The sequence below is a fragment of the Ochotona princeps genome, chromosome 3 (assembly GCF_030435755.1).
Source record: "Ochotona princeps isolate mOchPri1 chromosome 3, mOchPri1.hap1, whole genome shotgun sequence".
Lineage (NCBI taxonomy): Eukaryota > Metazoa > Chordata > Mammalia > Lagomorpha > Ochotonidae > Ochotona > Ochotona princeps.
This window is the reverse complement of record NC_080834.1, coordinates 67,086,704-67,104,655: the sequence shown is the minus strand read 5'-3', so window position 1 is coordinate 67,104,655 and position 17,952 is coordinate 67,086,704. Positions and strand designations below refer to the sequence as shown.

The 17,952-nt window shown below is 43.0% G+C and overlaps 1 protein-coding gene across 1 annotated transcript in view; it reads right to left on the bottom strand.

Moving 5' to 3' along the window:
• Positions 1 to 1,444: 1,444 nt before the first annotated feature.
• Positions 1,445 to 17,952, bottom strand: part of COL8A1 (collagen type VIII alpha 1 chain) — a 149,741-nt gene continuing 133,233 nt past the window's right edge. Inside the window, exons 3-4 of the mRNA XM_004593231.2 lie at positions 7,253 to 7,571; positions 1,445 to 3,953 (exon numbers count right to left, since the gene is read on the bottom strand). Of these exons, the coding sequence (XP_004593288.2) occupies positions 2,047 to 3,953; positions 7,253 to 7,568 (2,223 nt within the window). The 5' untranslated portion in view covers positions 7,569 to 7,571 and the 3' untranslated portion in view covers positions 1,445 to 2,046. The remainder of the gene's footprint in view (positions 3,954 to 7,252; positions 7,572 to 17,952) is intronic.

Below are 17,952 nucleotides of genomic sequence, written 5' to 3'. Positions count from 1 at the left end.
TTAAAACTTTTAAATTAAATGGAGTATCATTTAGCTCCGAGATTAGCACCATCGAAGAATATATAGTATCAGGAATTGATTTTGCTTCTCCCCCATCTGGAAGTTAGAAACATATGCCTGATAACATATATACACACACGCACAAACACATGCTTACATAGTATAGGCAATTGAGTAACAACCAATAAATAAGTTGGAAGATACTTTGAAAGTGAAATTTGGTTTTAACTAAAGAGATAATTCCTCTTGCCTGGTGGAAACAGCCCATACATGTACAGATAAATACAGTTTCATAAATCAATGGATCTGAACTGTCTCCAAGCCATTTTAATGCAGCTGTTTAAGCAGAAGGGGTGCAGTGAATCCCACGTCTCTTCCATTTTCATCACCCTCAAACCAGCAGCCACAGGACTAGCCCAGAGTACATTTGGCCATGTGAGTGCTGTCTGTTTTGAGCATAAAGGTTAGTAGAACATATTTTTGAAGTGTGTTATCCAACCAGCAATGAATAAGGAATTTTTCTTAAGATCGAGAATAAATAGTGTTGTGTACTATAGAAAGAAAAACACAGATATTAGGCTGTAAGAACTATTTCTGTGATGGTGAAAATGATTTGTATTTGACCTAGACACATTTCCCTGTGTTTTTTTTATACTGTATTTGTTTGTATTACTCTTTGCATTTTAGGAAAAAGATACAGGATGCTGCCACCAGAACCTCACATTATTTCCCCAAATGGCTAATAGTGTTGGCAGCAGGCTAGCAGCAGCCATGAAATGGTTTGTTTTGCCTCTGAGGTCAGGCTAGAATGGCCAAAGCAGTTACTGCGTGGCTTAGTGAAAACTTGGAGAATGATTTCTAACTTTCAAACTTGTACTGAGAAGGGCCCAACATGAGCACCATGGGCTCTCGCCTTCTTTGACCCTCCGGGGAACTCTTCTTTAGAAATTCTCTTCCTATAATTTTGGAATATGTTTTCTTTTTCAATTTCTGGCTTAAGAATCATATTTTCACAGGAAAAAATGAGTAATTTTGAAAAATTTTGTTCTCAAGTGAAGAATTGGCTTAGGTTTTGGAAACTGACTTTGGTACCTCAGAGGCGACATTAATTCACACAGATACTTAAAAACCACCAATATCTGCTTGACTGAAACCCACTGTGCATGTGTATGGGATAAAGGAGGGGAACTATCCATGCATATGAACATAATTGATAATTACTAGTCATGTATATTCCACAAACCTGAAAAAAAAGGCTACTGCAGGAGATGTCATTTTCCCTTCTTATAACTTGCAGGTATTTCTAGTTGGGCCAAAATGTAAATTACATGGAGAGAAGGCATAGAAAAAAAAAGAAGCCCTTGAGGCGTAAATGAATTGGTTTCTGCTCTTGTCTCCCAGCTGGTGTGTTAACTCCACTGAGCAGCTGCACAACGGATGCTTGGTTCTCTTGTTCTTTCAGAGATCCTTGATGCACAATTCTAACAAGGACTTTTGTTGCTAAAAGACACAGCCTCTGGCACAAAACACAGACCCTTAGAATAAAATCATTGCTCAGGTCCCGTGGCCCCCACACACAGTAACAAGACAGATCCTTTCCCAACCTTCCCTGGCAAAGTATCTGCACAAATACAAGTACATACTGTAGGTGATTGTTATGATTGACTTTTCTTTAAGGCACATTTATAAATACTTTAAACAAGGTGAGCAGGTGACTCTCATTAGCTATGATCTTCCATTTACAATATTCTGGCTGATCTGAACAAGCAGGTTATCATGGAAGCACATAACATACAATGGATAATATGATTCCAGTGGGTACAACACAGGTGTCAGTACTTGATACATAAATCTACCCCATCATTTGCAATTACAAGCTGCTGTGCAGAGGATTAAAATCATGCATCGCAGTTTTTATTTGTACATGATGGTCCAACTTTTCACTTAAATATAACTTTCCAACTATATAAATGTTTTGAAACAGAATTAACGTGTTTCATATGGATTAGGGGTGCATTTTCTTTTGCTCTATTAAATCTCTCTTTTTTACATGGGATACAATAAATATCCTGAAAAGGAGGAGTGGACGTACTGGCCAGCGTACAGTCCCGCAGCCTGTTCCGATGGCATCTGGAGGAACACACGGTCTCCAGGTCTCAGCAGCAGCACTGCACTACCAGACGCCTGGTCCAGGAAGCCCTTCTTGTACTCGTCGTACGTATACATCATGGGCTCGTTGTTCTTGAACAGAGCAACCCACACGTTGCCTCCTTTACAGTGAACATGGTATGCGAAGTAGTAGACCCCGGGCACCTCACAGGTGAAGATGCCCGTCTGCGGGTTGTAGTTCTGCCTGCCGTTATAGAGCAGCTTGTCGAACTTCACCGGGGCCCCCACAGGTGGGAAGGGCGCTGTCAGCTCGGCCGTGAATGCGGGCATCTCATAGGCTGGCCCTCCATTCTTGCCTTTCTTAGCGCCATAGGCATGGGGAGTTTTCACCCCATCAATCCCCAGTCCCATGTCTGGCAGATACTCTCCCTGGGGGGCTGGTGTAGGGGGCATCACGGCTGGCAGCCCCGGTGGTCCTGGAGGGCCTGGTGGGCCTGGAAGGCCAGGCTGGCCTTGGGGACCCAGGGCTCCAGGTTTCCCTGGTGGTCCATGAAGTCCTGCGACTCCCGGCTTCCCGACTCCAGGGAACCCCGGGGCCCCTGGGAGGCCTGGCTCTCCTTTGGGGCCTGGGATCCCTGGTGGTCCAATGGGGCCACTTGGCCCTGCAATCCCTGGGATCCCAGGAGGGCCCTGCAGACCCTGATCCCCTGGGATGCCTGGTTCTCCCTTTGGTCCAAGTAGCCCTGGGACACCAGGGAGCCCTGGCAAACCTTTGAGTCCAACTTCCCCCTTGGGCCCTATGGGACCTGGTAAACCCCTTACACCTGGTGGCCCTACTTCTCCAAGAAAGCCTGGCTTGCCTGGAAAACCCTGAAGCCCAGGCTCCCCCTTGGGACCTGGTGGCCCCTGTGGCCCCACGGCTCCACCTTCTCCTTTGGGTCCAGGAAAACCAATGGCTCCTGGAGGGCCCATGGGCCCTGGGATTCCAGGCAGGCCGGGCTCCCCTGGGGGACCCCCCATTCCAGGGGCCCCCACAGGTCCTTTCTCTCCCCTGGGCCCGAGAGCACCAGGAACTCCCCCAACCCCACGGTCACCTTTGGGTCCCGGGAAGCCTGGTTTTCCCACACCTGGAAGGCCTGGGGGTCCTGGCAGCCCTGGTAGGCCTTGCTCCCCTTTGCCACCTGGAAATCCTGGCTGGCCAGGGATCCCATCTTGGCCTGGTTTTCCTACTCCAGGCAACCCAGGAGGTCCTTGCACTCCTGGTACTCCAATTGGGCCCTGCGGACCAGGTTCTCCTGGGGGCCCTGGCTTCCCCAGAGGGCCCTGTGGCCCAGGGAAGCCTGTCACACCCGGTTTGCCCACTCCCGGAAGTCCCACAGGGCCAGGGGGTCCGTGCATCCCTGGAGGACCCTTAAGGCCTGGCAGACCTGGCATCCCAAAGCCCTTCTCTCCCTTAGGGCCCTGCAGGCCTGGAGGTCCTGGCGGGCCCTTGGGTCCTCGATCACCCTTTGCTCCCGGCTGCCCTGGCAACCCTGGCCCACCTGGTTTCCCAATGCCAGGAAGTCCATGAGGCCCTGGAGGTCCTTGTGGTCCTGGAATGCCCATGGGCCCGATTTCACCTTTGGGTCCAATTTCGCCTTTTGCCCCGGGCATTCCCATGGCTCCTGGCTTCCCTGGCATTCCTGGCATACCTGGCTTTCCAATTCCTGGATATCCCTGTGGCCCTGGTTTTCCTTTGATTCCAGGTATTCCTTGACCTGGCAAACCGGGAGGCCCAGGGGGTCCTCTTGGGCCAGGTTCTCCTCGGGGACCTTGTTCCCCTCGTAAACTGGCTAATGGAATTTCTAAGAGAGAGAGGGAGAAAGGAAGAAAGAAAAAAGGAGATTAAAATTGATTATTCCTCATTTCAAAGATATAATAATAGTCATTATCTAGTTGTTACACATTTTCCCATTTCTTACTGAGAGAAGAAGGAATGGCATGATATCACTACTTTCAGAAAAGTAAAACTAGTAATTTATTTGATGCACTTGAGGATTTGCTTTGAGAACTGATACATTTAGTTGCTTTTATCAGGATCGGTGAAGTGAAGAAGCCTAGAAGCAATTAAGCAACATCTTTGGAAGCACAAAACTTGGGGGGATATTAGGGCTTGTTCATTATGGAGAATTTAGAAACTCAAAAATGCATAAAGAAAATAAAAACTGCTTTAGAAGCTCACTACTCAGAGATATTTAGTTAACATTTGTATATATTTTCATCTTATTTATTCTAGGTATACTTTTATATGAAGGATCTTCAAAAGGGAAATGTATATTATGAAAAAGAGTATGCATTAATTTCAATTTTTTCTGGTACCAAAATAAGCTTATCTTTTACTTCCATTTTCCATTAGTGTTTTGAAGTACTTTAAGGTGGGTATATTTCATTTGCCTGTTGTTATTCTGTTGAAGTTTTGTTTATTTGAGGTGCAGGGAGAGAATATATACTGGTTCGTTCTGCAAAGGCCCAGAATAGCGTTTGGAATTCACTTTTTTAGTGATTCTAAAATGCACAATTTTCACTGTGTTGTGCAATAGAGCTCAAAACAAAAAAGCAACAATAACAAAAACTACCTTAGCCAAACTTATTCCTGTCTGGGGCCTAATAGGTTTGCTTGTCCCAGTCTCTGCTAAGCACCATTGTATTCTCTGTGTGAGTTAATTGATTGTTTCAGGACCCACAAATGCAAAACCTTCAAAATGTCGGTGGAAGATGAATATTAGGAAAAATAGTGAATAGGTTTCAAATTTTTTTGCAGAGTAAACCTTGATAATCTTATTTTCTCATGGTCTTTTTGAAGTTCTCTTAAGCAAAATGAGAATATGCAGCAATTTCTGGGTCTACCTGATTTTTCGTATAATAATTAAATCTATATAAATTTGCTCATATACTGAACTACAGTGTGATGTTAATGATGAAAGTCATAATAATGTAGATTAATGAAACATGGCATTTTATTGGCTCAATAACATCTTCCGTGTGTCCTCAGGAACTGATAGGTTTATTTATTTTCTTTAATGTGCCATAGGATTTATGATTATTTCTCATATGTGAATTTACTTTTCAACAAGAGAGATGGTTTAGGAGAAGAAATTTCAGCTTATCTTTCTGGTTTTGACATAAGATCTTGATTGGGCCACTTAAGCCATCACCATCTCTGCTTGTCTAGCTAAGCAGCAAAAACAATGTAGCCATACTTCAAGATAAGAGGTTCTGAAAAATTTAGTGCTTTCTTGAATTGCTATTGAAATACAAACAGGATTTTGCTATAATGATTAGGCTGTGCCTTTCAGATAAACACAACAGTGAGTATTCTGTGATACTGGAAATAATGGAGAAATGAAATACTGAAGAAATGAAATATGTGATGCCTACATCTTACTCTAATCAATTGCAACATCTTAATCCTAATCATTGTACTTTTCACTGAGCTACTGCCAGGGAACAAAAGACAACCACAAAACATATATCCTTTTCAGGCAAGAATAAATAAAGCAGTTGCCAAGAACCAGGTTGAGACAATCTCCTAGGTGGTAAACTACCTCCTGAAGACAAGAAAATCGGGAATATGTCCCTTATGTTAATAGACATTCTGATCGTGCCGTCAAGGCCTCCTTTCTCTAAGCGGGTGCTGGATGAGGGGAGTGTCTGGGGGAAGAGTCACATCTTCTGTATCAGAGGATCATGGTACTTAGCTTGGTGCCCTGGACACACTTTGCTCTTGTTGAGAATTTGTGGAATGACCAGGTGTAGCAAATCAAGTTTCAGTCTGGCCTTGATCTTTACCTTACATTTTGGATTCTCTCAACTATGTTGTTTTACAGATGAACAAAAATAATCTGATAGAGGCCAAATGACTAGGGTCTCCCTCATTTCCCATATCCAGGCCCCTAGGTTTCTTATTGCCATGTCCTGTAATTCCTACCACAATAGGGACTGGACAGGATGGCCCTAAGGTAACTATCTCTCCAATGCAGCTGATTTTCCTACAAACACTAGGTTTCTGAGGACTTCAGGTGAACCGGCTGAACTGATACAGTGTGTGTCACAGTGATGGGCGCTTTGTAGGTACTGAATAGCTGGTGAATATGACAAGAAAAGAATGGGAACAAAGCTTAGATATCATTTCCAGATGCAGCTTGTAGTCTGTAGTCTATTTGTTGATTGACATGTGAAGCTTTATTAAAGTAATAGCAAAAACAATGATCTCATGCCTGGTTTGCAAAATGCTTTCACATGATTTTTTTTTTTTCTATCCAGCAAGTTCTTACAACATTTTCCTTCTGGTTTAGAAGAATGGCTTACAACCTTTACTTTGTTTTACTGCTTTATTCTTCAACATCTTACCCAAAGCCTGACACAAAAATAAGTGCTCACTAGATAGTTGTTGAATGTTTCAATAAAGAGATAGACTATTTGTGATTAATTACATTTTGTATCATAAGATGCTAGTTAAAATAATAAAGCAAATCATGAAATGGTCATATTTTCTGTATCTTTCTTTGACACTGCTACAGTTTGGATGTGGCTTCCCTGCACCCCCAGAATTTCCTGTGTTGGCATCTTCGTCCTCACAAAGGGAATGTGAGACCTCACCTGTAAGAGGTGGGCCGCGGTAATAGTCAGTGGGTTGCTGGGGGCACTGCCATCAAATCAGATTAAGGCAGTTCTCAGAGTTCATGCTTAGAAGTTGGTGTGAAAGAGGCAGCCTGGCTGTTCCGTTGCTTCTGGCTTCCTCCCTCTATATAATATTTCCCTGCTACACACACTTTTCCCCATCTCACATGGAACATAGCCAAAGGAGCTGTCACCAGCTGAATCCATGGGACCACCCAACTGTGGCTTTTAGCTTACAGAAATGTGAGTTCAGTCAATCTCTTCTGTTTGTAAAGCACTGAACTTCAGGTATTTCAAGAAAGCAAGAGAAAATTGACTGACACAGAATTGAACTTTTGAAGAGTAGTTTCTGAACCAGTCAACATTGGCTAAAGGACCACAACAAATTCTGAAATTGAAGGATTCTAAAATGTAGCATGCTCCTTAACCCTGTAATTCAGGAGTCGGGAAAGTTGTTCTATGACAGCATGGGAGGGTGATGTACCTTTGCCTTTCTTGGGGACTGCTTCCTTGCCCATTCTTGGCACCGGTTGCACTTCCTTCATATACTGGGGTAGGTGGGGATACTCTTTGCCATATTGCATATGGGGCATCTCCTTGCCCATGGTGAGGCCATCTTTGGCCAAAGGCATGTGAGGTACTTGTTGGCCCATTGGCTGGTATTGTGGAATTTGTGGTGGCATCTGAGGTGGCAGCGGCTTGATTCCATAGTAGGCACCAGCCTGAATGAGCCTGATAGAAGCCAGGGAAATGGTCAGCACCACTTGTAGCAGCTGTGGAGGGCCAGGCAGCACAGCCATCACCTGTGGAAGCAATGAAGGCATCACATAGTGAGCATTTGCAGACCAAGGGACTGGCATTCACCGAGACAGAAGGAAGAAAAAGTAAAAATGGAAGCAGTTACTTTGATCACAACTTCATGGGTGGAAAGCAAATGAATGCGAAGACACTATCTTTTAACCAAGGTAAAATTTTAAAATCACACAGATAAAATCTAGAAGAAAAGGATCACAGTGGGAACACAGGCTATGACTGGCTATTCTTAAGTATCTTTTATGTTTCTTTTCTGATTTTTTAAGAAAGATTTATTTATTTTTTTATTGGAAAGGTAGCTCTACAGAAAGAAGGGGAGACAGAAAAATCTTCCATTCACAGTTTCACTCCCCAGATGGCACAATGACTGGAGCTGAGCCAATCTGAAGCCAGGATCCAGGAGACAGGATCTTCCTCTGGGTCTCCCACACAGGTGCATGGTCCCAAGACTTCGGTTCATCCTCTCCTGCTTTCCTAAGTCACAAGAAGGGAGCTGGATGGTAGGTAGATAAGCCAGGACATGAGCCAGAGCCTATTTGGGTGCTTGGAAGCTGAGGATTAGCCAATTGAGTCATCATGCCAGCCCCGTCCATTATCTGTAGTGTTAGATTCCAGAGCCCCTAATTCACCTAGGTGTGGCCATGCAATGATGTTCTGGCTGATTAGTTATCACCTTAATGGTTACAACTTTCAAGAACAATGGCAGGATGTGGAAATCCTTGTTTTCTCCTGGCTAGAATGCTGATTTGTTAGCTGGATGGACCAAGCTCCTTGAATATGAGTTAAAGCTGCTTATTTAGGATGGTGGAGGATGAAGCTAGATGAAACCTCAACTATAGTTGAAATAGTTGAAATAGTAGAGTTCAAATAGTTGAACATGGAGGCATCATGCAAATCCTTACATTTGTAAATAGTTTTATTTCTAAGCCATCTTTCTTTTGGCTGTTCTGCAGGCCCCGGTCTCCCAAGGATTAACTCCACAGCTTAGCTTGTTTCTCAGAGCATGACAGGATTGGCAATTTTGGCCTGATACATCTCGCCACTGGATTAACAGCAAGTTCCTGCTTCCTATTTGTCAAGTTATCTGCCAAGGGATTGGATAAAACTCAAGGGATTTAGGGTGGCCACTAGAGGATTGGATAAACACTGGGAGGAACTCAAGGGATTTAGGGTGGCCACTACTGGGAGGAACTCGAGGATTTAGGGTGGTCCCTTGAGGACTGGATAAACACTGGGAGGAGCTAGGGAGAGTATAAAAGAAAGCCTGGAGGTGCAATAAAGATCAATCTGTCATCGATCGACATTCTGTGTACTGCGTGTTGCATTGTGTTGTCCTCTGTGCATTGTCTGTGTTGTAACCCTAGTCCCTCCGCTCAGCTCGGATTACGTGGCGACGAGGGCGTTGCCAACATCTGGAGGTTTCACCGAGACTGAGAAAGAGGATACGACGAAGGGTCGTCCCAGGAGGCTGGCCAGCTGATTCAGGTAAGTGGGACGTATTGTAAGTCTCTCCTAAACTGGTAGGAGAGGGAGTTTCATTTTGAAATATAGTCAGGTTTTAGTTTTATTTTGAAATATAGTTAGGTTTTAGACTTATTTTGAAATATAACTAAGTTTTGGATTTATTTTGTAAGTTTTCGATTTATTTAGAAGTATAGTCAGGTTTTAGATTTATTTTGAAGTATAGTTAGGTCTTGGTGTTTAATTTATCCGGTGAAAAGGACGATAAAATGGGTTCTGCCTTCTCCCGGGATAAATTGGCCACCGAGCTTGAAGAACTTCTACATCAACTGGGGATGCCAGTTAAATTTAAAATGATTAGAAATTTTGTTAAAGCCATTCAATCTAGCAGTCCTTGGTTTATTGTTTCAGGCAACTTGAGTATTCCCGATTGGGAACAGGTTAAGGCCAACTTACAATCCTGTTTACAAAAAGACCCAGATAATTTCCCCATTGTTAACTTTTCTTTGTGGCGCTTAGTCCGTGATTCATTATTTACTGATAAAGTGAAAGTTGAGAGACAGTTAAGAGAAGTACAGACTACTTTTGAAGCAATCCAGGGGTGGGAAGTTCTACGGTCCTTGGAAGCCTGGAATGAGGCGGCCTCGAGTGAGGCCACCCCAAGTGAGATCTCTTCTTTAGAGGAGACCGAAGCCTCTTCTTCAGATGAGAACGAGGCCTCTTCCTCGGAAGAGAGTGAGGACAAAAGAGATGAGGAGGTTTTCTTAAAGCGGAAAATTAAGGATAAGGAGAAGGTTTTCTTAAAGCGGGAAATTAGGGCCATTAAAAGAAAGTTAAAGAAAGCAGGAATAGGTGCACGTTCCTCTGGCAAATTGTCCAGTTCAAGACCACTACCATATGCCCCTAATTTTGTGACCCCTACCACTCCTCCTGAGGAGGAAGCCGCGGGCCATTCACCCAATAATTACCCCACGCGGCCATGGAGTGACGGCCTCACTGATCAGCCGGTGGGTGGGGTTCGATGCTTCTCTGTAATAGAGGTCCCAGTTCGAGGAGGTCCCCCTCGCTGGGAGCATCAGCCCCTTCAATTTAAAGACCTCAAAAATGTAAAGCAGGCTGTTAAAGATTATGGTGCCCAGGCACCCTTTACTCTTGCACTCATAGAATCCTTTTTGAGTTTGAATCTTACTCCTAGTGATTGGATGCGATTGTGCCGCTCTGCTCTCGATGGTGGCGACTTTCTCCTATGCAGAGGGGATTTTCAAGATAGGTGCAGATTTTTTGCTGAGCAGTACGCAGCTGGGGGACACGCAGATCGAAGCCTTGAAATGCTTACTGGCACTGGACCTTTTGAGGGCATCCAACAACAAGTTAATTATGACCTAGGAGTTTATGCTCAGATAGCAAATGCAGCCCTTGGAGCCTGGAAGGCCTTACCTAACGCTAATACAGGAGACCAGTTTTCCAAGATCTTGCAAGGCCCTACAGAACCTTTTCAAGAATTTGTGGACCGTATTATGCAGGTTGCTACTAAGATCTTTGGTAACATGGAACCAGCAGTGCCAGTAATTAAGCATATAGCCTTTGAGAATGCTAATAAATATTGCCAGGATGCTCTCAGGTCCCACAGAGATAAGTCCCTGCATGATTATCTCAAAATTTGCAGACATATTGACTCCACCCATGCCCTTGGGCAAGTGATAGCAGCCGCTGTTCAACACCCTCAGCCCCGCCCTAGGGCGCCTCCCAAAACCTGTTTCAGATGTGGACAGCCTGGACATTTTAAAAAACAGTGCCCCAAACTTCCGCGACAAGGAAGATCACCCCCAAGATCCTTGCAGGCCCCAGATCTTTGTCCAAGATGCCGTAAAGGCTATCATTGGAGCAGTGATTGTAGGTCCAGATATGATGCCCAAGGCAATCCCCTATCGGGAAACGGGGTCAGGGGCCCGCTCCGGGCCCCCCAACCTCAGGTGTACGGAGCCCAGCAGACACCTGTAGCTTCCGGAACAGCGCAGACTCCTTCCAGAGTCCCTCTCCCACGGCAAGGAACACCGACATTTCAACCCTCCTCAGAGCAACACCAGGTAGCGCAGGACTGGACTTCTGTGCCACCTCTGGAGAGGTATTGACCCTGCTCCTGGGACCCCAACGGATAAAAACAGGAGTCAGGGGCCCCTTGCCTAAGAATACCTTGGGTCTGATCCTACTACTATGCATGGAATCAGGGTACTCCCAGGAGTGATAGATGAGGATACCCCTGCAGAAATAGAAGTCATGGCAGAATCAGCCAAAGGCACTATAATCATTCCACCAGGAGCTAGATTTGCCCAGCTGATCTTGATCCCCAAGGTTCCAACTGACAACCCCATTCTTAAGAGAGATAGACAAGGAGGATTTGGAGATTCTGGCCCCTTGGCATGTTGGGTCTCTGACATGCAAACCCGACCCACCTTACAGTTAGAGATAGAAGGGAGAAAATTCACAGGTTTACTTGATACCGGAGCTGACAGTACAGTTATATCCCAGGCACAGTGGCCAAGTTCCTGGCCATTAGAGGCCACCCCAACCGTTCTCCAAGGGATAGGAACTTCTCAGCCACAGAAAAGCGCCAGGATGTTAAGGTGGAAGGATCAAGAGGGGCATTCAGGCGTTTTCCAGCCGTATGTCTTACCACATATTCCTATCAATCTGTGGGGACGAGATTTGTTGAGTGCCATGAATGTTGTATTGACCTCTCAGCCTGTGCCAAATATGCTTAATAGACAGGGATACTTTCCTGGAAAAGGTTTGGGTAGACATCTTCAAGGTGACCCCCAACCAGTCTGTGACAGGGTTAAAAATTAGAGGCTGCAATTGAATTGGTAAAAGAACAGCTTGAGAGAAATTAAAAGAAGCCCATTGTTTACAGGCCTTTGCCTATATGGGGGTCCCCAAACAAATTAAGACTGATAATGGACCGGCCTATGTTAGCCAGGGTTTTGAGAAGTTCTGCCAAGATTTTAATATAACTCACAAAACAGGCATTCCTTATAATCCTCAGGGTCAAGCCATTGTCGAACGTGCCAACCGCACCCTTAAAGTTTATCTAGAAAAAATAAAGAAGGGGGATGTGGCCGAGCATTGCAGCTCACCCCATTCCTTACTGGCATCTGCAATCTATGTGTTAAATTTTTTAACTGTCACTAATGATGTAGCTCCTGCAGAGCGCCATTGGCTTCGCCCTGCTAATGAGAATAAAGGCCAAGTAAAATGGAAAGATCTGGCCACAAATAAATGGCGAGGACCAGATCCAGTACTAACGTGGGGGCGAGGCTCCGTTTGTGTTTTTCCCCAGGATGAAGAAACACCTACACGGGTTCCTGAGAGACTTACACGACAAATCTCCTTGGCTCCAACTCAGCATGATCCCACTCCTAATGATGTTCTTGCAGGATAGGAGACCCTGACAGCAGTGGTGCAACTTCCTGGTATCCTGCCCATGGGAAACGCAGATCTCCAGCTGCTCCCCGATTTACCATCATATATGTGTTACCCCTGTGAAATGGCATTTAACTGGCAGCATGGATGCTTTAGGAACAAAGCGGAATCTTGGCCATGAGGCTGATGGTCGTAGCCATGATTGCAGTACTATTCATTCTTCTTTGCCGCCTATGCAGGCAACAAGCCTGGGAGTAGGTCATTATTTGACAAACCATGATGGTTTTAGCTGTGGAAAACCCTAGCGCTCAAGTTTGGCTGAACATGGTGTGATGGGCAGCCAGAGACGGGTAAGATCTGGCAGCACTGATGACCAACCTAAGACAGGGATCCCCCAGGTGGGGCTCCCCATGACGGGTAAGGCGTCAACTGCCTGCTGGACAACCTAAGACAGGCGTCCATTAAAAAAACAAAAAAAGGGGGACATGCAGGCCCCAGTCTCCCAAGGATTAACTCCACAGCTTAGCTTGTTTCTCAGAGCATGACAGGATTGGCAATTTTGGCCTGATACATCTCGCCACTGGATTAACAGCAAGTTCCTGCTTCCTATTTGTCAAGTTATCTGCCAAGGGATTGGATAAAACTCAAGGGATTTAGGGTGGCCACTAGAGGATTGGATAAACACTGGGAGGAACTCAAGGGATTTAGGGTGGCCACTACTGGGAGGAACTCGAGGATTTAGGGTGGTCCCAGGTATCACTTGGATGCAGTCTGGTAGACACACACAGACACACACACGAATGCAAAATGAATGACAAGAGCCAGGAACAACACAAGTGCTGAATTGGAGGAAAGATGCTCCATGTGACAGTTCCCATATGTAATTAAAACGTGACTATCATAATTATGTGCATTAACTTCTTAAATTTAAATGACACGAACCCAGTAGTCAGAATTCATTTAATTGGATTTGGAAATCCCTACAAATTTATCTTGATACTTTTATGAAAAAAAATTCACAAAGCAAATTAGTTGTATAAATTAAAAATGTTTCACTATTCACAAGGATGAACACTTTTTTTTATTGATTACATTGTATTATGAGACACAGTTTCATAGGCTCTGGGATTCCCCCAATCCCTCCTTGGGCCCTCCCCCCATGGTGGATCCCTCCACCTTACTGCAGTATTACAGTTCAAATTCAGTCAAGATTCTTTCATTGCAATCAGAGTCCAGCATCTTATTGTCCAGATAAATTCAACAGTTTCTTGGGCAGACCATCTCTGGTGTGAAGGTAGAGCTGGCAGACTATCAACACAACATAAAAAACAATTTACAACATCATGGAATTAATTGACATGGTATTGAGTAACAAATATGTTAAAAAGTGCAAGTTCTTAACCACATCCTGTGACTACTTCATTGACATTTCAATTTTAGTTTATATACAACCAGTTTCTATACACCTTAAAATGGCTATAGGGTCCTATTCAGCTGTCTTGTATCTATTTTCATTTTAGTATTTAGCAGTTTATAGTGTTGAAGCATAATTTTGCTAAACTTGGCAGATTTTAGGATCATCTAAACTGGCTTATAACTCTAACAAGGCATATGTCAACAGTTGAGGTGCAGAACAGTTTTAGGAGGGGTGTGCAGAGAAATATTCAATACTTTAGTGAGGGGTAACTAATCTTTGTGTCCCACCTAGTAAGGTATATGTGAGTCCACGCTGACCATTTCCTGTCTGGTTCTAAGCTTCCCTTGTTGTTCACAGTCTATCTATTCTAGTTTTGTTTGTTTGGTTGTTTTGGGGGGGCCACCAGAGCAACCCTGATGGTCATTGCAAGAGAGGGTGGGGATCCAAAGTTGGAACTAAGAAAGGACCAGAGAAAGCTCCTCTCCCTAGTCCTGAAGCAAGTTTACTGCTCTGTTTCTGTGGACTGCTTAGGCCTCTTGGCTGTTGTGCATGAACAATTTTTAAGCACTTTAATAGTACTATCTACAAATGAGTAGTTAACAGAATAGATGATAATGGGGTTTATCTATTTATAAAAACCCACTTCAGAACTCTGCCAACACCTTTTGCTCTAAAACCTAGGGAAAAGTGGTGTGTACTGACAAATGAACACGAGAGGGCAGTGTGGTACACCCTGAAGTCTGTTCAAGTTCCCCATCCCCACTCTGTCCTGGTAACCACAGAGGTAATATACCAGCTGTATCCTTACATCTTACTGAATGAGTCTATGAAAACCAAAATCTCAGCAGGTGTGCCATCACAGCATAGAGAGAGAAGTGGAGGGAAAAAAGTTGGAGAGGGAGAAAAAAAAAAGAGGAATTTGCCAGTTTCTTTTTATATATCATGCAAGAATCTTCTGGAAAACTTTGGAAAAGACTGTGTCCATAAATAATTTCCATTTTCATGGAATTTTTTTCTAGTTCTGCTTTAATTTGGATTTTAGTTTCCCACTTCTTAGCAAATGTGAATTGACTTTGCAACATCCTATTCAAAGATAATGCCAGGAGTGTGAAAAGGCTACAGAAGAGTTGGTTAATAAAAAGCACCTAAGAAAATCTGTAATGTGAATCCTTACCAAAAAAGTCACTGTTTGACAATTTTTCTAAATATACTAACTAATCATTTTCCTTGTCTGGAGAAAAAAGAAGGAACATTTGTCAGCAAAGCTATTTCTAACATTTTCTCCATTTTGTAAATCAAAATCACCTCAAGAAATGTTTGTTTCTTCTGAGGATAGGAAGTTGTCATTTCTGCCCTTCTGTGAATGATTGTTCTAAACCATTTGGAAGAAGCCACAAAATTAATATTGACTTGTATCCATTAGTTGCCACTTTTATTTTATGTGGAAAGATAACATCTGTTACAAATGCTTGACAATAATTTACTGAATTCTTACCAGAAACAAAATTGTGCCCACCCAGGAATGACAAAGATGAATATAATATAGGCACTAACTCGACCCTCACAGAGCTTATACTCTATGCAAATAACTGATAGCAAAGGATATTTAGAAAAAAACAACTTTCCCTCTATTTATATCTTATAATGTTTAGAATCCTTTCTCTTTGAAGCAATTGATTTTTATCATTTTTTCCAGAGATACTCTATGGACAAGCAAAATAATACACACACCTTTATAAGTTATAGCACTACACACTTGCTTCTTCTTTGTTTTTCATGCAAAAACAAAGTACTTCACTCAGTATTATGAACCTTATTTCTTATGCAATTTTGTAGCTAACCAAAGCCCTTCAAGTCCTCCATTTGTTAAAAATAACATTTAGTTCTCATTCTATCTAGTTGTAACATGCAGTACCTCCAAGGTAGTTCTGGAGAGTTGAATGGGTTCATTTGCATTGAAAATCTAATATATGGTAATGTATAAAGTAAGATTTAATTCTACCTTTGGGGATGGACGCATGTAATTGTGAATTATGAAGTTGTGATGCTGTCTTCAATAATAATCTAGCATACTTGGTCTGTACTGTTCCATCAGTTTGATGGGTGTATGAATGTACTGAATTATAGTTAATGATCTTTTACTGGGACAATCAATTGAAACACTGGAAATCTGTAGGAGGTGGAAAGCTGGGAAGAAGACCAGGTTAATAATACAGACTTAGTGGGATTTTTCTTTACTGCCTCTCTAGGCTTGTCCTTTCTATCCCCAAAACCACCTCCTTCACTCGGCCATCTGCCCTGGCTTCCGCTCTGTGAATAGACCATTCAGTTTTAACCTGAGTGCTTATGTGGGGGCCCCAAATAGAACTGCCTGCCTTCCTTATCCCTAATAATTTTTTCTCCTGTCCCTGAGGATATTTTGTTCTCAGAGAATTGTGCTGGTTCTCCCAAATTACACAAAAGGACATCAGATTTGTGTAACTTGAGGCATGCACCTGGAGGGGTAGAAGGAGCTTTGGAATTCCAACTGCTGGTGCATCCCGATGATGCAGAACACTGTGGTATTGTGTGCTCTATTTGATGTTTTCTTTGATTTCTCCCCACACCTCTGGGCAGGTGTGTATACATAGATGTGAGCCTATCTACTGGATGTGTTCAATGGCTCTTTTTCAGCCAAGTTGACTTAGTGATGGCTGACATGTCACACAGAAAAAAACACTACAGAGAAAGTTGGAAGTCCTGTGATTGAGTTTTAGCTTTACCACTCTCCAGAGCTGAGACTCAGAGTCCCTTGTGTAAATCCCTGGTGTCCATCAAGTCTCAGCTTCCATACTTATAAATCAGAAATTATAATCTCTGTCTGTATCTCAGAATTTTCCCAGGGTACAAATGATAATGGGCATTCTTTATAAGTTGAAAAGTATCATTCAAATTTAAGTTATTATTAATGGAATGTGACCAAAACAGACAAATCAACTGAAATGTCTAAGACTTTCAAGGAAGAATACTAGCCAAAGCAAAAGTGATATCAACTGCAATAATGATAAACCTTCCATGAATAAAACAATAATCACCACTAAACCATACTTATTAAAAATGGCCAAAAGGAACAGTTGGACCTCATGAAGCTATTCATTCAGAATTCTACTAACAACATCTGCTGGCGTGGATGTGGGGAGAAGGTACTGTCCTTCACTGCTGGTGGGAGTGCAGGCTAGTACAATCACTATGGAAATCAATATGGAGGGCACTTTTCTTTCTTGCCAGCTTTCTTTCTTTACAATAAATTATTCTAATTGCTTTCTCCCCATGTTGTATTTATATGATTGATTATTCTACAGAAATTCAAGATTGTATGCTTCTATCTATTAGATTCTAACTTAGAAATTTAAAATTTAAAATTCTTATTTTACTACTTTTAGGAACCACTCTCCAAATTATGCGCTGACAAGCTTTCTACCTTGTACAGATCTGGCTAACTGAACTTTGGCTTTTAATCATCTCATTTTCCAAATATCCAGGTCTTTTGTTATTTGAAATAAAAATTTACATGTGATATAGGAGGAGATATTTGGCTAAGATACTTTGCTTATGGACTATGGATGCAAATAAAATATTCATGAAGTCAGAAAACTGACAAAGTGAATCTCTAAAGATGGAGGCCAAATCAAGAAGCTGATAAGCAGATGCTGATCAATTTAAATCAGGCAGTGGGCAAATTCAGGTTAAAAAAAAGCACTGGTTTTGGCTGATCTTTTGTTAATATCAGTCAGAACTGGGACAGGGCTGTGGTACAGTGGATCAAGTAACTGCTTGAGATGCTTGCACCTTATATTGGAATGTTCAAGTCCTGGATCCTGTGCTTCTAATCCAACTTCCTTCTTGTGCTCCCTGGAGGCAGATGATGTGGGTCCATGTGCTTGGGTTCCTGTCCCTCACATGGGAGACCCAGTTGCAGGTCTGGCTTTTGCCTGGCTTTGACCTGGATCAGTCTTGGCTATTGTGAGTATTTGGATAGAGAGATAGTGAATGGACAACTTTATTCTCTCTTTTCAGTTGCTCTGCCTTTCAAA